Genomic DNA, 25,757 nt, shown 5'->3' with positions numbered 1-25,757 from the left:
CCTCCCCCATCACAACCCCCTCCCTCTTCCCCCTCACAACCCCCTCCCTCTTCCCCCTCACAACCGCCCCCCTCTCCCCCTCCCCTCCCCCCCCAACCCTTCACAACCCCCCTCCCATCCCTTCACAAACCCCCCTTCTCCACCCTCCCCCCCCAAGTACCACACCGCAGTTGAGTATCTGAAGTGCAGTTGCAAAGTCGGGAAAATAACATCAAAAACCTCAACAATTCCAGGTTTGATTATTGAGAAATTTTATTTAAGTGCATTAAACATTCAAGGCTCTGCTGTGCATGGTTACATGAGTGTTGTGTTGCCAGCATTCCCGTGAGACAGACAGGCCGAGTCTCTGCTATGCAGAACTAAAGAGATTGTTCCTGGAGAGCATTGTGGTGAATGAACGCTTGGCTCTCTATTCCACTACTATATTGTCCATGTGAAGAAAGCAAAGTCACAAGAGTCTGAACTCAGTCTATTCTTGGTGAATGTTCCCCAAACGCATCCCAATATGCGCTCCCACTTCATCCATAAATGCAAGGTTCCTTTCCATATCGTGACAAACTCCGTAGCATGATCCTTCGTTGCTTGATTGCTGACCTTAAGTCTCAAGGATTGTTTTCTCAAAGGCATGTTTTACGTGAAAAGAAATAAGGAAAGAACATCAGTGTCAGAGCTTCCCTCCTCCAATGAAATTACTGTTGAGCATGCTTTATGTTCTACAGTAAAGGCATGTACTGATAACACTGCCAATGAATCACTTAGTACCCAACTCAGCTGTAAGAGTCAGGATGATGTTACTGCCCCTATCTCGTGATGGTTCAATGCTGCTCTCAGGGAAACCATGAATGATGTGAGGGTGCTGGGAAAAGAAGCACATTTCTTTTAGACTATGAACATAAAGCAGGCCATTTAGCCAGCTGTTCCCTGCTAGTGGTCATGCTACTCGTGCGCCTTCCCATCCGCTCCCATTTAATCCTGCCTACTACTATCAGCATCACCTTCCATTTCTTTCGCTCTTATCTACCTTTGCCTTCAAGCAACACTGAGGATGGAGAAAGGTGTGGCTGCACTCCCACCTCACCAGTTGTGTACTCAGCAAGAGAATTCACATTTGTGCTACCACTGGACACGGCATGCTTGTTTCTTTCAGTGCTCAGTCTCTTCTTTCTGGATGTTCCCCAAGTGCTTGACCACTTTGGATGCCCTCTCTGCTTGATAGGCAGCAGCTGGCAATTGCGGAGTCTCACAAGGCTCTGCATGGTTGTTTCAAGGGCGGATGGGAAAACATGTGGCTGTGTGTCCATGTGCACGGCTTTAATGGGTGCAGGAACAGAGCAACTTACAACAGGGACTGCAGCAGATGTACTGCCTGCACACAGCCCCAGACAATGGAAAGGATTTTAGTGCAGTGCAGTGGACTGGAGCACATGCAGTGCCCCAGACAATGGAAATGTTTTCAGAGCAACTTACAACAGGGACTGGAGCACATGCAGTGCCCCAGACAATGGAAATATTTTCAGAGCAACTTACAACAGCAGAGCAACTTACCTTGGAGCAATCTCCTCTTTCTAATAAAAATGAAGCAGACTGAAATCTCCAAAACGACAAAATAATTGCGATAAAATGCGAGAAAATGCCCGACGAAACCTCTGCTCCTTCCACTTTCAGAAACTCGCGCCGAAGCTTTGACGCATGCGTGAATATCAGAAGATTGACACATGCGTGAATACCCATTGGCGTTGCATAAAGCACATGCGCAGAGGCCGACCGGGTGCGTTGCGTGAAGAAGCACACGTCATGCGATGACGTCATCAGCGCATGCACTAACCAGTCCTGGCAAGCCGGAACGCAGCGCATGCGCAGAGAGCAGGAGACCGTCTGTGCATGTGCGCACCGTGGCGCAGCCTGATGACGTCAGTGGCAGGCAGCGTTGTCGGGAATCACTTTGTTTTCAAAAGTTAAAACTGTGTTGCCTCTCACCTCCTGGTAGGTGATGGTCTGATCACTTCCCATGATCATTACACTATGGCCCAGGACATGGCTACGTCACACCTTCTTTGTTTCAGAAAAAGACATTCAATTCTGGAACGTTTTTAGGATGGGGTGCAACTGACATCTCTTAGCTTTGAAGATTTGTCCTTTGTCTTTGTCAGACAGTTTGAATATACAAAGACCAGTCCCTTTCCTTTGGCAGCTATTGTGGAACCGTTGTTCAAATTTTTAAAATCAAGGTTCATTTTTTAAAGACAGTTTTACGTAACTCTTCAGAGTTAATCTATAGTTTGTATCATTACTCTTCCGGTGTGTGTGACTGAAGGAAATTACAAACTGTTGATTATCCAGATTCAAAGTTTCAAAAGTTGATTCAGTATCACAGGAGAGATTCCAGGACAGTGACTGAAATGCAAATACAATATATGTTAATTGTATTTCAATTGGATGTTAATTATATTCAGATACTGGTATTACTTGGAGTCTTACCTGTGGTCCTACATACTGATGTGGACTTAAAGAGGGGTTGTTAATTGAAGATGGCTGATAGACAATGTGGGTCGATGTAAATAAAAGCTTGTAAGCGTATAAAGATGAGGCTGCAGTCATAGAGTCATAGAGTTATACAGCACAGAAACAGGCCCTTCAGCCCAACAAGCCTATGCCGACCATCAAGCGCCTGTCCTAACTAATCCCATGTCCCTGCACTTGGCCCGTAGCCTTGTATGTTATGACGTTTCAAGTGCTCATCCAAATATTTCCCGAATGTCGTGAGTGTTCCTGTCTCTACCACTCCTCCAAGCAGTGTTGTCCAGATTCCAACCACCCTCTGGGTGAAAAAATTCCTGGTCAGCTCGTCTCCAAACCTCCCATCCCTTACCTTAAATCTATGCCCCCTAGTTACTGACCTCTCCGCTAAGGGATAAAGTCTCTTCCTATCTATCCCATCAATGCCTCTCACAATTCTGTGCACCCCAATCAGGTCCCCCCGCAGCCTTCTCTGCTCTAAGGAAAACAACCCTAATCTATCCAATCTCTCATCATAGCTGAAATGCTCCAGCCCCGGCAGCATCCTGGTGAATCTCCTCTGCAACCTCTCCAGTGCTATCACATCCTTCCTATAGCATGGTGCCCAGAACTGTACACAGTACTCGAGCTGTGGCCTAACTAGCGTTTTATACAGCTCCATCATAACCTCCCTGCTCTTATATTCTATGCCTCGGCTAATAAAGGCAAGTTTCCCGTAAGCCTTCCGAACCACCTTATCAACCTGTGCTGCTGCCTTCAGTGATCTATGGACAAACACTCCAAGGTCCCTCTGACCCTCGGTACTCTTTAGGGTCCTATCATCCATTGTATAATCCATTGCTTTGTTAGATCTCCCAAAGTGCGTCACCTCACACTTCTCAGGACTAAACTCCATTTGCCACTGCTCCGCCCAGCTTACCAGCCCATCTATATCGTCCTGTAATCTAAGGCTATCCTCCTCACTATTTACAACGCCACCAATATTCGTGTTGTCTGCGAACTTACTGATCATACCTCTTATATTCACGTCTAAATCATTAATGTACACTACAAACAGTAAGGGTCCCAGCACCGATCCCTGCGGTACACCACTGGTCACAGGCTTCCACTTGCAGAAACAACCCTCTACCATCACCCTCTGCCTCCTGCCACTAAGCCAATTTTGAATCCAATTTGCCAAATTACCCTGGATCCCATGGGCTCTTACCTTCTTAACCAATCTCCCATGCAGGACCTTATCAAAAGCCTTACTGAAGTCCATGAAGACTACATCAACTGCTTTACCCTCATCTACACACCTCGTCACCTCCTCGAAAAATTCAATCAAATTTGTTAGACACGATCTCCCCCTGACAAAGCCATGCTGACTATCCCTGATTAATCCCTGCCTCTCCAAGTGGAGATTAATCCTGTCTCTCAGAATTTTTTCCAATAATTTCCCTACCACTGATGTTAGACTCACCGGCCTGTTTATCCCTGCTACTCTTCTTGAATAATGGTACCACATTCCTCCAATCCTCTGGTACCTCTCCTGTGGCCAGGGAGGATCTGAAAATTTGTGTTAGACCCCCTGCTATCTCCTCCCTTGCCATGCAGTGTTCCATCCTTCACTGTCTGCCGAACTGTGGCCTCAATCAACCTGGCTATTGGTGACAGGCTGACAATGGGAGGGCTGGCAAAATGGCAGGGAAGCTTTGGGGACAGCCCAAAGTTTATCCACTGCCCTGCCATATAGGCAGCAGTGGGAAAGTTGGCGGTTCAGCCATCCACTGACCACTTAAGTGGTCAATTATGGGTCACTTCATGTCACGTGCATTTTCCCACAACTGGAGATTGCTGTGTGGGGACATTGCAAGGTAAACCATGGGAACCGGTGCAGTGGCAGGCATCTTCCTTGATGGGTGCACCATGGCCTAAGGAGGGGTACCCTGATGGCAATGACCGCCCTCGCAGCAACGGCACTGCCAGTGTTCCATGAACACCTGCACCACGATTATCAGCCATGGCTGCCAAGACCCACACAGATACTTACATGTCTTTGCGGGCACCTGGTATTTTAGGCACCCTCGTTCTGGAGCTGCAGCCTCAGCACTGGCCACTGTTAGCAGTGATGTTGCTGAGGCTGTTGAGCTGCCAGCCTTCTGATTGGGTCAGCAGCTCTTGGGGATGGGCCGCAGTCCTCCATTGAATGGCGGCCTGTTAATTGGCCACCGCCGGCAAATTGCAACATCAGGACCTGCCACCCACTGAAGCGAGATCGCCTCCTGCTTTCAGCCCTGGTGGCAGGACTCCCAGGTAAGCAACAAAATTCAGCTGTGTGTTCTAACAATAATAACAAAGTTAAGAAGTGTTAGGTAGAGCAAGATTCCTGAAACAATGAATAGAAATAAATCTAGTTTATTCTGGGCTTTTTTCTGGTTGTATGGGTTGAGAGAGACACATTGTTCACAATAGCCAGAGAGCACCCTGTTCTTCTTGGAATCTTGTCATGGTATCTTTTACATGCAGCTGAGCAGATGGATAGGTCCTTCATTTAACGCAAGTTTTAGAAATTGTCATCTTAAACTACACAGCATTTCCTCAGTACAGCACTGCAGTGTCACCTGGATTCTGTGCTCAAGTCGTTGAGTGGAGCTTGAACCCACACCTGTATGAATCAAAAGCATGAATGACACCAACTGAGCCAACTGGATGAGGCGAGTCGCTATACACAGGCCTCTGAAACAGGTTTAAGCTCAAAATTCACATTCTATTCATCACTACATTTCAGGCAACTGCGTGCCAATCTTCCTAAGGTCTTCTGACCATATAATACAAAAACAGGTCTAGCCATCCTGATGGCATCAGCTCATTCAACATTAAAGCAGGGCTTTTTGAGTGTATCTACCCAGTAAAGCCCATGATTTCCAAATGGTCAATCTACAAGTGAACTTGTGAAGTAAGCCTGCTGACTGAAACCAACGTTACCTACAAAGGTGCCACCAACTGAGTAACGTCTAATCACTCACTCGAAGAGGATTGAACACTGGTACATAATCATATTAACAGCACAGAATAACCAAGGGACCTTGGTTTGAGCAGAACTCATAGGTAGCTTGGAGAAAGGGAGACAGCAGCAGATGAGAATCGATCAATTATTCTTCTGATCGTCCAATAAATGTTGCTGTCAATTCAGTTCAAAAATTGTGTCCAAACAGGAATACACAGAAGAGATTCGGAACAAAAGAGTTTATATGACATTAATGCCTTTTGTTTTGTAGTTCTGCCTAATATCAGTAATATCAAGAAACCACAAGAAATCATAAATGGTGAGCAAACCAATCTGGGCTGGGAAGTGACTGTGTTCAATCCAGAGGCAGTGAACATTGTTATATCTCTGAAGCGGAAAGATGAGCAGGAAGTAAAGAAGTTATTTCACTGGGACCAAAGAGAGTATGTGCTCCCCTCACAAATGTATCAGATTTATGCAAGAAAGATGATTCCTTCAGTGCTGAGGTGCCAGAATTACAATGTATATCTGAAGGGTCTTTCCACATTCCCTGCACCGTTACACTGTGTCCTGACATATCCAAGGATAATGGTGCTGAGTTAATCATTGAAGTTAAACAGGAGTCTGCTGAGGAAGCTCAGACTAACAGCACAGTACTGAATATCACAGCAGTTAATTTCTGCATTTTGTACCTCACACAAACACCTGTACACACGATGATAAAAACTTCAGCTGGAAATCATGGCACCAACATAAAGATCACTTAAAATGTTATTTCCCTTCATTATTATGAGAACATTTGGCAAATCTTGCATTGATCCATGAATGAATGTGCAGAACCACTGTGTAATGATCTGGTCAGAAGTGATTTGCTGTCTTACATCAGCACCATAGGGATGAGTGAACTGACAGCCTTTTTGCAGCATTACATCAATGTGCTGTGGGATGCTATTCAGGGACTTAGAAATGTTCATTAAAGCAAGTGTAGTAATTATCAGTGCTCTCAGCAGCAGTTGAAGAAAGTAAAGACTACATGTAAAATTTAATATTAGCCAAAACACAGAAGTGGAGATGATAGGTATGAATTTCTACGTGTAGTCCTTGGCATCTCCTAGTGTTGCTCTGTAGATTTGAGTCACTTGTATCTTACATTTTGTTGCACTGCCTTTTAATTGAATCTGCTGTGGATTTAGCATAGAACTGAGCTCTGGAAGGAGGTTTCATTAAAATCACAATGTTCCACAAAGTGCTTGCAGGTCAGGCTGTAAGATGTTGTGACATCTTCTTTCCCTTTGTGCCATTCGCTAGTTCATTGCCAGTCTGTCCAGGGTGGCTGTTCCTGAATGTTGTAGACATTCTTGAACAGTGTCACAAAACATCCATGAGACAACTGGTATAGCTAACTATCAACTAAGTAATTGAGCAACACACTTTTCCTAACTTATTTACTGTTCTACAGCCTACACTTATTGTTCTCAACTGTAGAAAGGATAATGATTTAATAACTAGCTATCATGCAAAAGCAAAATGCTGCAGTTGCTTCAACTCTGAAATAAATAATATAATTGTGCATTTCATGCATTCTGTATCCATCTGCTATGGCTGGAAAACGGAAAAAAAAAATGATGTATTTGTTCGATTCACATGTTCTGTATTCATCTGCAATGGATTCAGGTCATTTTGTGTGCTCACTAATATCTTTTGACTGCATTGGTATTTAAGGGCAAACAATACCAAAGGAAACTGAAGACGATAGTGACAGATCACTTCCTGAGAAAGTTCCTGATTCTGAAAGAGGTAAATACTTTACCATGTACATATTTTTCATTTTTGTCAGTGAACTGTGAACACACTGTGACATATATTCTATAACAATAAGGATACAGATAATTTCAGGATAGATTTAGCTATGGGAGGTGTTATGGCCATGTGTTGTGATGTGGGTGTTTTCTAATGTTCAAACCCCCCACCTGAGCACAGCAAATGTATTTTTATTAGGGTTTAGTCCCTTGGTATTTTATTTTTCAAATAAACAGACAGAGACAGGTTTACTTGTAGGTTTTCAAAAACAGGAATCAATTGTTTATTGATCAAAACGCATTATCCCAAAATTGTGGCACTGTATCCACTCACGCATTCACACACACACACACACACACACACACACACACACACACACACACACACACACACACACACACACACACACACACACACACACACACACACACACACACACACACACACACACACACGGAGGCAGATAGAGAAAGGAAAAAGGAAGCTGACTTTTAGCTAGGGGTGGGGTGGTGCAGGTCAGGATATACCTGTTGAATGATCTTGGAAATCAAGTTTTCGATGGGTGCACGTCTGAGATGATTGTAGATTTCTCTTATGATTGAAGGTTCATTTGAAGATTTTGGGTCACTTCTCGTTCTCACTGCTGCATCATGAAGACATAGGATTCTGCAGCAGGACACAGCAGAAGAGCAATAGTTATAGGGGACTCTATAGTCAGGGGCACAGATAGGCGCTTCTGTGGACATGAAAGAGACTCCAGGATGGTATATTGCCTCCCTGGTGCCAGGGTCATGGATGTCTCGGACAGGGGGCATTCTGAAGGGGGAGGGTGAACAGCCAGAGGTTGTGGTACACATTAGTACTAACGACATAGGCAGGAAGAGTGACGAGGTCCTGCAGGGGGAGTTCAGGGAGTTTGGTAGTAAGTTAAAAAACAGGACCTCGAGGGTTGTAATGTCGGGATTACTCCCTGTGCCACATGCCAATGAGGCTAGAAATAGGAAGATAGTGCAGCTAAACAAGTTGCTGAACAACTGGTGTAGGAGGGAGGGTTTCAGATATCTGGATCATTGGGATCTCTTCAGGGACAGGTGGGACCTGTACAAGAAGGACGGATTGCATCTAAACTGGGGGGGCACAAATATCCTGGCTGCGAGGTTCGCTAGCGTCACTCGGGAGAATTTAAACTAGTGTGGCAGGGGGCTGGGAACCAGAGCAGTAGGTCAGCAGGTGAAATAACTGAGGGGGAACTAGTGAATAAGGCCAGTAAGACTGAGAGGAAGAGCAGGCAGGGAGGTGTTGCTGAGCACAGCGGGACTGGTGGTCTGAAGTGCATTTGTTTCAATGCGAGAAGTATAACAGGTCAGACAGATGAACTTAGAGTTTGGATTAGTACTTGGAACTATGATGTTGTTGCTATCACAGAGACTTGGTTGAGGGAAGGACAGGATTGGCAGCTAAACATTCCAGGATTGAGATGCTTCAGGCGGGTTAGAGGGGGATGCAAAATGGGTGGGGGAGTTGCATTGCTGGTTAAGGAGAATATCACAGCTGTACTGCGGGAGGACACCTCAGAGGGCTTATGCAGTGAGGCAATATGGATAGAGCTCAAGAATAGGAACAGTGCAGTCACAATGTGGGGATTTACTACAGGCCTCCCAATAGCCAGCGGGAGATAGAGGAGCAGATATGTAGACAGATTTTGGAAAGATGTAAAAGCAACAGGGTTGTTGTGGTGGGTGATTTTAACTTCCCCTGTATTGACTGGGACTCACTTAGTGCTAGGGGCTTGGATGGGGCAGAACCTGTAAGGAGCATCCAGGAGGGCTTCTTGAAACAATATGTAGATAGTCCAACTAGGGAAGGGGCTGTACTGAACCTGGTATTGGGGAAAGGGCCGGACCAATTGGTCGAAGTTTCCGTAGGGGAGCATTTCTGGAACAGTGACCATAATTCCATGGGTTTTAAGGCACTTGTGGATAAGGATAAGAGTAGTCCTCGGGTGAAGATGCTAAATTGGGGGAAGGCTAATTATAACAATATTAGGCAGGAACTGAAGAATTTAGATTGGGGGCGGCTGTTTGAGGGTAAATCAACATCTGACATGTGGGAGTCTTTCAAACGTCAGTTGATTAGAATCCAGGACCGCATGTTCCTGTGAGGATGAAGGATAAGTTTGGCAAGTTTCGGGAACCTTGGATAACAAGGGATATTATGAGTCTAGTCAAAAAGAAAAGGAAGCATTCGTAAGGGCTAGAAGGTTGGGAACAGACGAATCCCTTGAGGAATACAAAGACAGTAGGAAGGAACTTAAGCAAGGAGTCAGGAGGGCTAAAAGGGGTCATGAAAAGTCATTGGCGAACAGGATAAAGGAGAATTCCAAGGCTTTTTGTACGTATATAAAGACCAAGAGGGTAACCAGGGAAAGGGTTGGCCCACTCAAGGACAGAGGAGGGAATCTATGTGTGGAGCCAGAGGAAATGGGTGAGGTTCTAAATGAGTACTTTGCATCAGTATTCACAAAAGAGAAGGACTTCGTGGATGATGAGTCTAGGGAAGGGTGTGTAGATACTCTGGGTCGAGTCGATATCAAAAAGGAGGAGGTGTTGGGCGACTTGAAAAACATTAAGATAGATAAGTCCCCAGGGCCTGATGGGATCTACTCCAGAATACTGAGGGAGGCAAGGGAAGAAATTGCTGCGGTCTTGACAGAAATCTTTGTATCCTCATTGGCTACAGGTGAAGTCCCAGAGGACTGGAGAATAGCCAATGTTGTTCCTTTGTTTAAGAAGGGTAGCAAGGATAATCCAGGAAATTACAGGCCAGTGAGCCTTACGTCAGTGGTAGAGAAATTATTGGGGAGGATTCTTCAGGACAGGATTTACTCCCATTTGGAAACAAGTAGACTTATTAGTGAGCGGCAGCATGGTTTTGTGAAGGGGAGGTCGTGTCTCACTAACTTGATCGAGTTTTTTGAGGAAGTGACGAAGTTGATTGATGAAGGAAGGGCAGTGGATGTTGTCTACATGAACTTCATTAAAGCCTTTGACAAGGTCCCTCATGGCAGACTGGTACAAAAGGTGAAGTCACACGGGATCAGAGGTGAGCTGGCAAGATGGATATAGAAGTGGCTCGGTCATAGAAGACAGAGGGTAGCAGTGGAAGGGTGCTTTTCTGAATGGAGGGCTGTAAGTAGTGGTGTTCCACAGGGATCAGTGCTGGGACCTTTGCTGTTTGTAATATATATAAATGATTTGGAGGAAAATGTAGCTGGTCTGATTAGTAAGTTTGCAGACGACACAAAGGTTGGTGGAGTTGCGGATAGTGATGAGGATTGTCAGAGGATACAGCAGGATATAGATCGGTTGGAGACTTGGGCGAAGAAATGGCAGATGGAGTTTAATCCAGACAAATGTGAGGCAATGCATTTTGGAAGGTCTAATACAGGTGGGAAGTATACAGTAAATGGCAGAACCCTTCGGAGTAGACAGACAGAGAGCTCTGGACGTACAGGTCCACAGATCACTGAAAGGGCAACGTAGGTGGATAAGGTAGTCAAGAAGGCATACAGCATGCTTGCCTTCATCGGTCGGGACATAGAGTATAAAAATTGGCAAGTCATGTTGCAGCTGTACAGAATCTTAGTTAGGCCACACTTAGAATATTGCATACAATTCTGGTTGACACACTACCAGAAGGATGTTGAGGCTTTGGAGAGGGTACAGAAGAGGTTTACCAGGATGTTGCCTGGTCTGGAGGGCATTAGCTATGAGGAGAGGTTGGATAAACTCAGATTGTTTTCACAGGAACGACAGAGGTGGAGGGGCGAACTGATAGAGGTTTACAAAGTTATGAGTGGCATGGACAGAGTGGATAGTCAGAAGCTTTTCCCCAGGGTGGAAGAGTCAGTTTCTCGGGGACATAGGTTTAAGGTGCAAGGGGCAAAGCTTAGAGGGGATGTGCGAGGCAAGTTTTTTACACAGAGGGTGGTGAATGCCTGGAACTTGTTGCCGGGGGAGGTGGTGGAAGCAGGTACGATAGCGACATTTAAGAGGCATCTTGACAAATACATGAATAGGATGGGAATAGAGGGATACAGACCCCGGAAATGCAGAAGGTTTTAGTTTAGACAGGCATCATGATCGGCGCAGGCTTGGGCGACCGAATGGCCTATTCCTGTGCTGTACTGTTCTTTGTTCTTTTGACACGTGCCTCTGGATTGCTGGAGCACACACTCCTATAATCTTGATTCTCTCTCTTGCTCTTTCTCTGGCTCTAGACTGTCATTTTGTAAAGGTAAAACTGTGTATCTTTCCCAATGGTGATCGCAATGGCCCATGACATGTCTACTTCACACCTTCTTTGTTTCAGAAGAAGACATTCAATTCTGGAATGTTTCTAGGATGGGGAGCAGTTGACACCTCGTAGCTTTGAAGATTGGTCATTAGTCTTTGTCAGACAGTTTGAAGACACAAAGGCCAGTTCATTTCCTTCGGTGGCCATTGTGGAACAATTGTTCACCTTTTTGAAAGGAGGTTAATTTTTTTAAAGACAAAGTCCATTTTTCATATGTCTACAGAGCTAGTCCACAGTTTGTATCATCGCAGTTCCGGTCTGCATGACAGAGGGAAATTACAAACTGGTGATTATCCAGATTCATAGTTTCAAATGTTGATTCATTATCACAGGATAGATTCCAGGGCAGTGACTAAAATGCAGATACGATGCATGTTAATTGTATATCAATTTTTTAAAATTTGTATTTATGGGATGTGGGCATCGCTGGCTAGGCCAGCATTTATTGCCGATCCCTAATTTCCCTTGAACTGAGTGGCTTGCTAGGCTATTTCAGAGGGCATTTTAAGAGTCAACCACATTGCTATGGCTCTGGAGTCACATATAGGCCAGATCAGGTAAGTATGGTAGATTTCCTTCCCTAAAGGACATTAGTGAACCAGATGGGTTTTTATAACAGTCAACAATGGTTTCATGGTCACCATTAGACTAGCTTTTAATTCCAGATCTATTAATTGAGTTCAAAGGTTACCATCTGCTGTGGTGGGATTCAAACCCATGTCCCCAGAGCATTAGCTTGGGCTCTGGATTACTAGTCTACTGGCATTACCACTATGCCACCTCCTCCACATTGGATGTTAGTTGTGTTCAGATACCGATATTAATTGGAGTCTCAGCTGCGCTCATGTATATTGAAATGGACTGAAAGAAGGGTTGTTAGTTTGAGGTGCATGATATACAATGTGGATCTCTGTAAATTAAAGCTTGCAAGTGTATAAAGATGAGGTTGCAGTGTTCTATCCTTCCCAGTCTGGCTAACTGTGGGCTGAATCTTCCTGGCCATTGGTAATGGGCTGGCAGTCAGGAGGGCTGGCAAAATGGCAGGGGAAGCTTTGGAGGGGTGTCCAATACCTTCCTGCTGCCATGCCATATAGCCAGCGGTGGGAAATTTGGTGGTTCAGCTGAGCCACCTATGTGGCCAATTAAGGGCCACTTCCTGCTGCTATACGTGTTTTTCCACTTGGGAGGGCCCGCTGCTTTGTGGAGACACAGTCAGGTGAACCATGGTGGTCTTCCAGCAGGATCTGGCACAGCCAGGGGGCCTCCCTCATTGATAGATGCTCCATGCCCATAGAGGGCATCAAGGCAGCATTTGACCGAGCATGGCATCAAGGAGCCCTAGCAAAACTGAGGTCAATGGGAATCGGGGGGAAAACCCTCCACTGGCTGGAGTCATACCTAGTGCAAAGGAAGATGGTTGTGGTTGTTGGAGGTCAATCATCTGAGCTCCAGAACATCACTGCAGGAGTTCCTCAGGGTAGTGTCCTAGGCCCAATCATCTTCAGCTGCTTCATCAATGACCTTCCTTCAATCAAAAGGTGAGAACTGGGGATGTTCTCTGATAATTGCACAATGTTCAGCACCATTCGTGACTCCTCAGATACTGAAGCAGTCCGTGTAGAAATGCAGCAAGACCTGGACAATATCCTGGCTTGGGCTGATAAGTGGCAAGTAACATTCACGCCACACAAGTGCCAGGCAATGACCATCTCCAATAAGAGAGAATCTAACCACCTCCCCTTGACATTCAACAGCATTACCATCGCTGAATCCCCCACTATCAACATCTTAGGGGCTACCATCGACCTAAAACTGAACTGGAGTAGCCATATAAATACCGTGGCTAGAAGAGCAGGTCAGAGGCGAGGGATCCTGAGGCGAGTAACTCACCTCCTGACTCCCCAAAGCCTGTCCACCATCTACAAGGCACAAGTCAGGAGTGTGATGGAATACTCTCCACTTGCCTGGGTAAGTGCAGCTCCAACAACACTCAAGAAGCTTGACACCATCCAGGACAAAGCAGCCCGCTTGATTGACACCCCATCTACAAACATTCACTCCCTCCACCACCGACGCACAGTGGCAGCAGTGTGTACCATCTAGATGCACTGCAGCAATGCACCAAGGCTCCTCAGACAGCACCTTCCAAACCCGCGACCTCTACCAACTAGAAGGACAAGGGCAGCAAATACATGGGAACACCACCACCTGCAAGTTCCCCTCCAAGTCACACACCATCCTGACTTGGAACTATATCGCCGTTCCTTCACTGTTGCTGGGTCAAAATCCTGGAACTCCCTTCCTAACAGCACTATGGGTGTACCTACCCCAAATGGACTGCAGCAGTTCAAGAAGGCAGCTCACCACCACCTTCTCAAGGGCAATTAGGGATGGGCAATAAATGCTGGCCTGGCCAGCGTCGCCCACATCCCATGAATGAATTTTTTTTTTAAAAGACGGGTATCCTGATGTCAATGACTGCCCTTGCAGCAATGGCACCGCCAGTGCTCCATGATTGCCTGCAAGCAGTTGGCCACGGCCTGGCTGCCAAGACCCGGCTTGTGCACAGATACTTATATGTTTTCACGGGCACCTGGATTTTGAGGCACCCTCATCCTGGAGCTGCAACTTCAGCACTCTCCACTGCCAGCAGTTGTGCTGCTGAGGCTTTTGAGTTACCAGCCTTCTGGCCATGGTGCTGTTCCAGCGGGATCTGGTGGAGTTTGGGGGGGGGCGGGTACCCTCCTTGATGGGAGCTCAAGGTAAGCAACAAAATTCAGCAGTAAGTTCTAACAATGATGATAGTTATGTAGAGCAAGGTTCCAGAAACAATAAATCAAAATAATTCTAGTCTATTCTGGGCTTTTTTCTGGTGGTATGGGTTGAGTGAGACACATTGTTCAAATATCCAGAGAGCACCCTGTTCTTCCTGGAATGCTGTCATCGGATCTTTTACATGCAGCTAAGCAGAGGGATAGGTCCTTCATGTAATGCAAGTTCAAGAAATTGTTTCCTTAAACTGTGTAGCACTCCCTCACTACAGCAGTGAAGTGTCACCTAGATTCTATGCTCAAGTCATGGAGTGGAGCTTGAACCCACACCTGTATGAATGCAGGTACAATACCTGTTAATTGTTTATCAATTGGATGTTAATTGTATTCAAATAATTGTATTAATTGGGGACTCACCTGTGCTCATACATATTGGGCTGGACTAAAAGAGGGGTTGTTGGTTGGAGGTGCCTGACATACAATGTGGGTCTCTGTAAATAAAGGTTTGTAAATACACAAAAATGAGGTTCCAGTGTTCTGTCCTTCAACGACTGACTGTCTGTGGGCTGAATTTTCCTGAACATTGGCGACAGGCTGGGAAGCGAGAGAGCAGGCAAAATGGTGCAGGGAGGCATTGGAGGGAAATGCAACATCTTTCCACCGCCATGCCATATTGCCGGCAACGGGAAACTTGGTAGCCACTTAAGTCCCTTAAGTGGTCAATTAAGGGCCACTTGCTGACTCTGTGTGCATTTTGCTCATGTCTGGATGGCCTTCCACTGTGTGCAGAGATAGCCAGGTAAACACTCGTGGCCTTCCAACAGGATCTGAGGTAGGGGAAGGCAGCCCACCTTATTTATATTTTTTATATTTAGAGATACAGCACTGAAACAGGCCCTTCGGCCCATCGAGTCTGCGCCGAACAAGAACCACCCATTTATACTAACCCTACAGCAATCCCATATTCCCCACCTACACTAGGGGCAATTTACAATAGCCAATTTACCAATCATCTGCAAGTCTTTGGCAGTGGGAGGAAACCGGAACACCCGGCAAAAACCCAAGCAGTCACAGGGAGAACTTGCAAACTCCACACAGGCAGTACCCAAAATTGAACCCGGGTCCCTGGAGCTGTGAGGCTGCAGTGCTAACCACTGCACCACTGTGCCGCCCCTGTGCCTTGATGGGTGCTTTCAGCCAATGTCAGCGACATGCCACTGGTGCTCCACAATTCCACCCCCCCCACCCCCACCACCGATCTGGGGTCTGGCTGCAGTGCCCTGGCTTCCCCAAAGATACTTACGTGTCCTCGAGGGTGCCTCACCTTTGAGATGCCCTCATCATAGAGCTGCAACCTCAGCACTTTGCACCACTGCTGATGCTGCTGGTCTGCTGGCCCTCTGATTCTGTCAACAGATCTTGGGGGAGAGCCAACATCCTTAATTTGACGGCAACCCAGGTGGTGCATCTTAATTGGCTGCCACTAGCACCCTTGGTCTGCCACCGGCCTTAAAGTTGACAAAACCTTCGGGCTGAAACCACCATTACTTACAAAGCTACTACCACATGAGTAATGACAAATCACTCACTCAATGAGCTCGAACAGTGATCCATCAGCTTATTATTAACCCAGTTATGAACTAAGAATCCAATCCTTAATTGTCCTTGAGAAGGTGACGGTGAGCCACATTCGTGAACCGCTGCAGTCCATCTGGTGTAGGTGCACCCCCAGTGCTGTTAGGAAGGGAGTTCCAGGTTTTTGATTCAATGACAGTGAAGGAACGGTGATATTGTTCCATGGCCGGATGGTGTGTGGCTTGGAGGGAAACTTGCATGGTGTTCCATGCATCTGCTCCCCTAGGTTCTGGAGGTGATAGGTTTGGAAAGTGTTGTTGAAGTATTCTTGATGAGTTGCTGCAGTGCATCTTGTATGTGGTACATATTACTGCCACCCTGTGCGGGTGGTGGAGGGAGTGAGAGTATAATGTGGTTCATGGGGTGACAGTCAAGCGGTCTGCTTTGTCCTGGATCATGTCAAGCTTCTTGAATGTTGTTGGAGCTGTACTCATTCAGGCAAGTGGAGAGTATTCCTATGAACCCCTGACTGCTTTGTAGATGGTGGACACATCAGGAGGTGAGTTACATGCTGCAGAATTCCCAGCCTCTGACCTGCTATTATAGCCACAGTATTTATATGGCTGGTCCATTTATGTTTTTGGTCAAAGGAAAACTCCAGGATGTTGATGGTGGGGGGCATTCGTGGATGGGAATGCCGTTAAATGCCAGGGGTGATGGTTAGATTCTCTCTCTTGTTGGAGATGGTCATTGCCTGGCATTTGTGAGGCATGAATGTTGCTTGCCACTTATCAGCCCAAGCCTGAATGTTGCTGAATGTGGGCAAGGACTGCTTCAGTATCTGAGGAGTTGTGAATAGTTCTGAATAGTGTGCAATCATCAGCGAACATCCCCAATTCTGAACTTATAATGGAGGGAAGGTTATTGACGAAGCAGCTGAAAATGGTTGGGCCTAAGAACTCCTGTAACAATGTCCTGGGGCTTAGATGTTTAGCCTCCAATAACCATAACCATCTTCCTTTCTGATATGTATGACTCCAACCAGTGGAGAATTTTCCCACTGCTATCTATTGACTTCAATTTTGTGAGGGCTCTTTGATGCCACACTCAGTTACAGGCAGCCTTGATGTCAAGGTCAGTCACTCTCACCTCACCTCTTGAGCTCAGCTCTTTTGGCCATGTTTGAACCAAGGCTGTAACAATCTCTGGAGCTGAGTGACCCTGGCAGAAATCAATCTGAGCACAATTCTCTGACAGCTTGGAGAAAGTGAGACAGCCGCTGATGAGAACTAATTAAGCATCCATCTAATTGTTCAATAAATACGGTTGTCAATTCAGTATGTAATTTGCATTTAAACAAGAATGCATAGGAAAGAGTTGAAAAATAAATTTTATATCACCTGAAAGCCTTTCTATAGTTTCGCCTGTAATTAGTGATATCAAGAAACCATTTGAAATCACACATGGTGAGCAAACCAGTCTGAGTTGGGAAGTGACTGTGTTCAATCCAGAGCTGGTGAACATTGTTACATCCCTGAAGCGGAAAGGGGAGCAGGAAGCAAAGAAGTTATTTCACTGGGAAATGCCAGCAAAGAAGTTACGAGGACCAAAGGCAGTATGTGCTCCCCTCACAAATGTATCAGATTTATGCAAGAAAGATAATTCCTTCAGTGCTGAGGTGCCAGAATTACAATGTATGTCTGAAGGGTCTTTCCGCATTCCCTGCACCATTACACTGTGTCCTGACATATCCAAGGATGATGGTGCTGAGTTAATCATTGAAGTTAAACAGGACACTGCTGAGGAAGCACCGATGAGCAGCACAGTATTGAAAGTCACAGCAGGTAATTTCTGCATTTTGTACATCACACAAACTCCTGTGCACATGTTGCAAAAAACCACCAGCTGGAAATCATAGCACCAACATAAAGATCACTTGAAATGTTATTCCCCTTCACTCTTATGGTAATATTTGGCCAATCCTGCATCGATCCCTGCATAGATGTGTGAAGCATTGTGTAATGATTTGGTCAGAAGTGATTTGCTATTTTACATCAGCATCGTAGGGATGAGTGAACTGAGAGTCCTTTTTCAGTATTACATCAATATGCTGTGGGATACTATACAGGGCTTTAAATATATCCACCACTGCAGGTGTACTAATTATTACTGGTCTCAGTAACAGTCTAATAAAGACTACATGTACAATTTTAGATTTACCCAAAACACAAAAGTGGAGATGTTGTTGCTTTGTAGATTTGAGTAGCTCTTCTATTATGTTTTGTCACATTGACGTTTCCATGACCCATGATAACCACATATTTATCAATGAGGTACATAGTAACCGGTCAGATGCCACAAAATTGAGACCGAGGAGCCAATGAAATGCTGAATACTGCAGTAACCCTTGGAACCCAGGAGCTAGACAGAGGCATGCAATCTTGTCTGTTTACATGTATACATTAACTAGGTATGAATCATGAATGAATTGGCTATCGATTTGGCATAGCATTCATCCCTGGATGAAGGATGGAGGTTTCATTAAAATCACAATGCTGCACAAATTATTTGCATATCAGGCTATAACAAATTGTGGCACCTTCTCTCAATTTGTGCCATTCACTAGTTCTTTGCCTTTCTGTCAATGCAACCGTTCCTGAATGTAGTAGACATTCTTGAAAATTTACAGAATACACCCATGAGACAAGTTGTCAAACTAACTATAAGTTAAATAACTGAGCAAAACATTTTTACTTAACTGCTGCTCTGCAGCTTGCAATAATTATTCTCAACTGTAGAAAAGATGAGTATTTCATAAGAAGGAATCACAATTCATGCAAAAGCAAAATATTACAGATGCTGGAAATCTGAAAGAAAAAACAGAAAATGCTGGAAAAAATCAGCGTGTCTGGCAGTATCCGTGCTGAGAGAAACAGAGTTAACGTGTTAGTTCGGTGATCTTTCATCGAATTGGGGAAAGTTAGAAATGCAATAGGTTTTAAGCAAGTGAAAGGAGGAGGGTGGTAAAAGAACAAAAGGGAAGCTCTGTGATAAAGTGGAAGACAGGAGAGATTAAACGATAGAGGAGTTGTTGGCGCAATGCCAAAGGGAGTGGCAATGTGACAAGTAAAGGAACAAGACATGTGCATAGAGGAGCTGCAAATGGCTGAATGATGAACAGCGGACATCCAAATGCAAAAACGAGGGGACAAGAAGAGTAAATTCCAATCACAATTCATGCATGGATTGATTTTATTCTTTGAAAATCATTTTTACATTGAATGGCCTCATTATGGTAATTATTGCTGCAGTCTTATTAACCCTTTCATCACAAATCTCGATAACAGTTTTGAGAAACTACACTGATTGCTATCTCCTAATTGTTCTGTTTCTGCTGCAATCATTGTTGCTTTAAAGTAGAATGCATTGCTTTCAGGTGACATTCTGGAAATTTAGTATGAGCGTTAACCAGAACTGAACAAGTTGCAACTAAATATTAATAATGATTAGGACAGTTTCCAACTGAAAGCTCACAATAACCAGTGATTGGTCGTGACTTATAACACTTGGGTAGTGAAAGAGTTGAGACAAAATGTTTCATCAAAGTGGTATCAAAAAGTCGAGTACAAGGAGCTTGAAGTAGAATCTAGAGTGAAGTAGTTGAACAATATTACATTCAGGATCCATCTGCTATGATGGATTCAAGTCAGTTTGTGCGCTGACTAATATATTTTGACTGCATTGTTATTTAAGGGAAGCCAAAAGTAAAGGAAATTGAAGATGATAGTGACAGAGCACTTCTTGAAAAGAATTTTCCTGACACTGAAAGAGGTAATAACAATGCCAAGTATATTTTTATTCTTATCGGTGAACTCTTAACAGACTAAGACATATATTCGATAACAATAAAGATAGATATTTTCAGGGTGTGAGGGAGGGAAATTTCAAACACCTGATTATCCAGATTAAAAGTTTCAAAAGTTGATTCAGTATCACAGGAGAGATTCCAGGACAGTGACTGAAATGCATGTTAATTGTATAGCAATTAAGGCCCACTTTCCGTCGCTACATGCATTTTACCCACGTCAGGAGGGCCTGCTGCTGCATGGGTAAACTGCCAGGTAAACCTTGGCGGCCTTCCAGCAGGAGCCAGTGTGGCGGGCCTTCAGTGATGGGCACTGCATGGCCAACAGACTGACGCCCCCCCCCCCCGCCCCCCGCAGCAATGGCCAACCTCACCATTGCTGCATGATCCCCCACTCACCCCAACCCCAATGTACTTGAGTGTCTTGACGAGAGTGCCCTCAGCCTGGAACTGCAGCCTCAGCACTGGTCACTGCTAGCTGTGGCACTGCTGAGATTGCTAGCCCTCTGATTGGGCCAGCAACTCTTGAGTGTGAGCCACAGTTCTTAATTGATGGCGGCCCTGGTGCTGGCCTCTTAATTGGCCACCACAGGCAATATACTGCCCTGAATCCCACCGCCCACCGAAGTCGGGTCACCTCCCACTTTCAGCCCCAGCAACAGGACTTCAAAGTAATCAACAAAATTCAGCCCTATGTTCTAACAATGGAGACTGTTAGGGAGCGTTCCATACAGCAAGGTTCCAGAATCAATAAACAATTCTAGTTCATTCTGGGCTTTTTCATGCAGCATTACAGTGAGAAACAGTATTCATAATAGCTAGAGAGCATCCTGCTCTTCTTGGAATAGTATCATGGGATCTTTTATATCCAACTGAGCAGAATGATGGGTCCTTAATTTATTGCAGTTTTAGAAATTGTCACCTGAAACTATGCAGCACTCCCTCAGTACAGCAGTGCAGTGTCACCTGGAATCTGAGCTCATGTCATGCAGCAGAGCCTGAACCCTCACACGTATGAATCAAAACCAAGAATGTCGACAGCTGGATAATTGAAGGCCTTGTAGATGGGTCTTTGGTTTGTTGTGGTGGCTCAAATGTAGACGGCGCAGTGGACTGCCACAGAATAAACTGCTACCAGGATAAACTACATATGTTGGCACACCAACTGGAAGTTGAGGGAGTGGAATCCCTTCTGGTTGCAGTACATCTCAGAATTGTCATGTGGTGCCTACAAAGTGGTGCAGTCAAATGCACCCAATACCCTGGGGAATCCTCCAATCCTAGCGAGGCTGCATGCTTACTCCACCTGCACCTCTCTGGGAAGAGAGAATTAAATGTATCCAGCTCTCTTGGAATACAGAATCTCAGTGACCTCCCACATGCAACAGTGGACAATGAACTGGGCGATGTTGTAAATATCACCTGCTCCAGCGAGGAAGGAGCCAGAAGTATAAAAGTTTTGGCCATGGTCATGTACACAGCTGTCCTGGCCCTGCTCTGAGGCTGCAATTGTGGCTGCAGCTGGTGCCAGATTTCAGTAAGAACCTGCTTAGTGAAGCAGAGATGTCTGAGAACATTGTTCCTTGCTGAGATTAAGGTAGGAGAATTGCTCCATGAACATTCTGGGCAGATATGGCTCCCTCTGAAAGCTCTTCTCCCCGTCCTCCTCCTACTTCTTCCAGCAGCTTGTCTAGCGCTGTGCTGCCTCTGCTCATTCTGCCTGTCATTCTGAAGTCCAAGGTGAATGCAAACTACTGCACCCATGTCTGGGAGCAAGTGATTTGTGCAGAATCATGGTACCAACATAAAGATCACTTGAAATGTTATTTGCCTTCATTATTATGAAAACATTTGGCAAATCTTGCACCAAACCCTGAATGGATGTGCAGAACCACTGTAATGATTTGGTCAGAAGTGATTTGATGTCTCACATCAGCACCATAGGGATGAGTGAACTGTCAGCCCTTTTGCACCATTACATCAATGTGCTATGGGGTCCCATACAGGGACTTAAAAATGTCCATGGCAGCATATGTACTAATTATTACTCATCTCAGCAGCAGTTTAATAAAGTAATGACTACATGCACAATTTATTATTTTCCGAACACAGAAGATGAGCTCATAGACTATTCATCTTTATTTGTAGTCCTTGGCATTTCTTAGTGTTGCTCTGTAGTTTTGAATCGCTTGTATCTTACATTTTGTCGCTCTGCCTAAAATTGAATTTGCTGTGGATTTAGCATAGAACTGAGCTCTGGAAGGAGGTTTCATTAAAATCACAATGTTCCACAAAGTGCTTGCAGGTCAGGCTGTAAGATGTTGTGGCATCTTCTTTCCCTTTGTGCCATTCGCTAGTTCATTGCTGGTCTGTCCAGGGTAGCTGTTCCTGAATGTTGTAGACATTTTTGAACAGTGTCACAAAACACCCATGAGATAACTGGTATAGCTAACTATCAACTAAGTAATTGAGGAAAACACTTTTCCTAACTTATTTACTGTTCTGCAGCCCACAGTTATTGTTCTCAACTGTAGAAAGGATAATGATTTCATAACTAGCTATCGCAATTCATGCAAAAGCAAAATGCTGCGGTTGCTGGAACTCTGAAATAAATAATATATTTGTGCATTTCATACATTCTGTATCCATCTGCTATGGCTTCAGCTCATTTTGTGTGCTTGTTAATATATTTTGATTGCATTGTTATTTAAGGGCAACCAAAACCAAAGGAAATTGAAGACAATAGTGGCAGATCATTTCTTGAGAAGTTTCCTGATTCTGAAAGAGGTAAATACTTTACCATGTACATATTTTACATTTTTGTCAGTGAACTGTGAACACACTGTGACATATATTCTATAACAATAAGGATACAGATAATTTCAGGATAGATTTAACTATGGGAGGTGTTATGGCCATGTGTTGTGATATGGATGTTTCCCAATGTTCAAACCCCCCACCTGAGCACAGCAAATGTATTTTGTTAGGGTTTAGCCCCTTGGTATTTTATTTTTCAAATAAACAGACAGTGACAGGTTTACTTGTAGGTTTCTTGCAGCAGGTGGACATCTGATCTTTGCTAGTAGTCTGAAGAGACCACGTCTGCTGACGAAGTCAAAGGCTTTAGTGAGATCAATGAAAGCAACGTAGAAGGGCATCTGTTGTTCGCGGCATTTCTCCTGTAGCTGAGGAAGGGAGAACAACATGTCAATGGTGAATCTCTCTGCTCGAAGGCAACACTGTGCCTCAGGGGAGACATGCTCGGGCAGCTTCTGGAGCCTGTTTAAAGCAACTCGAGCGAAGACTTTCCTCACCATGCTGAGCAGGGAGATTCCACGGTAGTTGTTGCAGTCACCGCGGTCACCTTTGTTCTTACAGAGGATGATGATAATGGCATCGCGCATGTCCTGTGGTACTGCTCCCTCGTCCCAGCACAGGCAAAGCGGTTCGTAGAGTGCTGAGAGTATAGCAGGCTTAGCACTCTTGATTATTTCGGGGGTAATGCCGTCCTTCCCATGGGCTTTTGCTCCTCTTTGCTGACGATGCTGCATTAACATCTCACACTGAAGAGTATCTGCAGAGTCTCATCGACAGGTTTGCGGCTGCCTGCAACGAATTTGGCCTAACCATCAGTCTCAAGAAAACGAACATCATGGGACAGGATGTCAGAAATGCTCCTTCCATCAATATCGGCGACCACGCTCTGGAAGTGGTTCAAGAGTTCACCTACCTAGGCTCAACTATCACCAGTAACCTGGCTCTCGATGCAGAAATCAACAAGCGCATGGGAAAGGCTTCCACTGCTATGTCCAGACTGGCCAAGAGAGTGTGGGAAAATGGCACAAAAAGTCCGAGTGTATCAAGCCTGTGTCCTCAGTACCTTGCTCTACGGCAGCGAGGCCTGGACAACGTATGTCAATCAAGAGCAACGTCTCAATTCATTCCATCTTCGCTGCCTCCGGAGAATCCTTGGCATCAGGTGGCAGGACTGTATCTCCAACATAGAAGTCCTCGAGGCGGCCAACATCCCCAGCATATTCACGCTACTGAGTCAGCGGCGCTTGAGATGGCTTGGCCTTGTGAGCCACATGGAAGATGGCAGGATCCCCAAGGACACATTGTACAGCGAGCTCGCCACTGGTATCAGACCCACCGGCCGTCCATGGCTCGGCTTTAAAGACGTCTGCAAACGCGACATGAAGTCCTGTGACATTGATCACAAGTCGTGGGAGTCAGTTGCCAGTGATCGCCAGAGCTGGCGGGCAGCCATAAAGGCAGAGCTAAAGTGTGGCGAGTCGAAGAGACTTGGCAGTTGGCAGGAAAAAAGACAGAAGCGCAAAGGGAGAGCCAACTGTGTAACAGCCCTGACAACCAATTTTATCTGCAGCACCTGTGGAAGAGTCACTCTAGAATTAGCCTTTATAGCCACTCCGGGCGCTGCTCCACAAACCACTGACCACTTCCAGGCACTTACCCATTGTCTCTCGAGACAAGGAGGCCAAAGAAAAAAAATGAAAAACTTCAAACTAGTTGTCAAAGGTAAACTCAATGCAACAAGAGAAGTCTACTGTCCGTTAAAATTCTCAGAGAACGAGGTCTTCATTATTCCAAGATTTTCCAACGAGGAGGCAAACTGAGAATTAATGACATTTCCCCTTTGCATTTCCAACCACTCCAACATTTTCCCAAACTTTCTCACCCAACATGCCCACTGGGGACTGGCCTTGCCAACCTACTTCCGCACTGCTCCCAGTTGTGACACTTTAGACTCTGCCAGCAGATCGGCTATAACCGCCCCTTCCACTATCTCCCTCCAGAATGTCTGTTCACTTCTGAACAAGGCCCTTGCCATCCATCAACTTATTGAGGATGATTGTATTGATGTCATGGCCTTGATGGAAATCTGACTTGAGGGGTGATAACAACTTCCACCTTAATGAAGCTTCCCCGACTGGCTATGCCTTCCATAACCATTGGTGGCAGTGTAGCCCTTATCACAACCATTTCAGACCTTGGTCTGGATCCCTACACCTCTGGCAACTTCTCCTCCTTTGAGCATCTCGCTTTGATCCACCCCTCTCAATTCTCATTTAAAATCCTCTTTCTATACTGCCCATCTAAGTACCATGCCATATTTCTCACTGAGACATCCTCACTGCTTTCCTCTCTCAGCTTCTCCACTGCGTGACTTCTCATCCTTGGTGATTTTAACCTTTATTTCAATTAGTCATGCTCTCTCTCTCCTCTGAGTTCACTGTCACCCTATCCTCCCTAAATTTCACCCTCCATATAAACTCCCCTACCCATGTTCACATCCATCCATCAACCTCACTATCTCATGTGCCCTCGCTACTCCCATCTTGTTAGTCACATAAACGTCATCTCTGGTCACTGCCTTGTATCCCTCAACTCACATCCCCACTTCCAACCTCACTTCTTTCTGTGTCTACTTCAAGTCACAACTGCACTTTGAAATTGCCAGTTATCTTGCCTTTGGCCTTCCATTCAGCATGATGTTTCTGCAGCTACCAATCTTCTCAATCATACCCACACCTCTATCTTTGATGTCTTTGTCCCCATCAAAGCCATTACTCTCTCTCGCTCTGGTCATCCTTCCTGATCTCTACTCCCTTAAGATAAAGGGGTGCATACTTAGTATGGTGGACACCTGGCTTAACCATTCATTGTCAAATCTAGTTGGAATACATAAAGCATTGTCAGGTCCTGCTCTCCCCTGCAAAAACTGCTCACTATTCCAGGATCATCTTACATAGGAACATAGGAGCAGGGATAGGCCATTCAGCCCATCAAGCCTGCTCTGCCATTCAAATAGATCATGGCTGATCATCTATCTCAGCGCCACTTTCCCACGCTATCCGCATAT

At 45.3% G+C, this 25,757-nt stretch overlaps 1 protein-coding gene across 5 annotated transcripts in view; it reads left to right on the top strand.

Annotated features, from left to right (window-relative positions):
- The window catches only part of LOC137377052 (uncharacterized), a 108,586-nt gene that overhangs the window by 62,386 nt on the left and 20,443 nt on the right, over positions 1-25,757 (top strand). For 4 of the 5 annotated variants that reach the window (XM_068046248.1, XM_068046246.1, XM_068046251.1 and 1 more), the window contains 3 exons: positions 7,229-7,303; positions 19,762-19,839; positions 22,586-22,660. In XM_068046248.1, coding sequence (XP_067902349.1) covers positions 7,229-7,303; positions 19,762-19,839; positions 22,586-22,660 — 228 coding nt within the window. The remainder of the gene's footprint in view (positions 1-7,228; positions 7,304-19,761; positions 19,840-22,585; positions 22,661-25,757) is intronic. The other variant, XM_068046247.1, reaches the window with a different exon arrangement.

The sequence above is a fragment of the Heterodontus francisci genome, chromosome 14 (assembly GCF_036365525.1).
Source record: "Heterodontus francisci isolate sHetFra1 chromosome 14, sHetFra1.hap1, whole genome shotgun sequence".
NCBI lineage: Eukaryota > Metazoa > Chordata > Chondrichthyes > Heterodontiformes > Heterodontidae > Heterodontus > Heterodontus francisci.
Note: the sequence above shows the minus strand (reverse complement) of the source record. Positions and strands in the feature narration are given on the sequence as shown.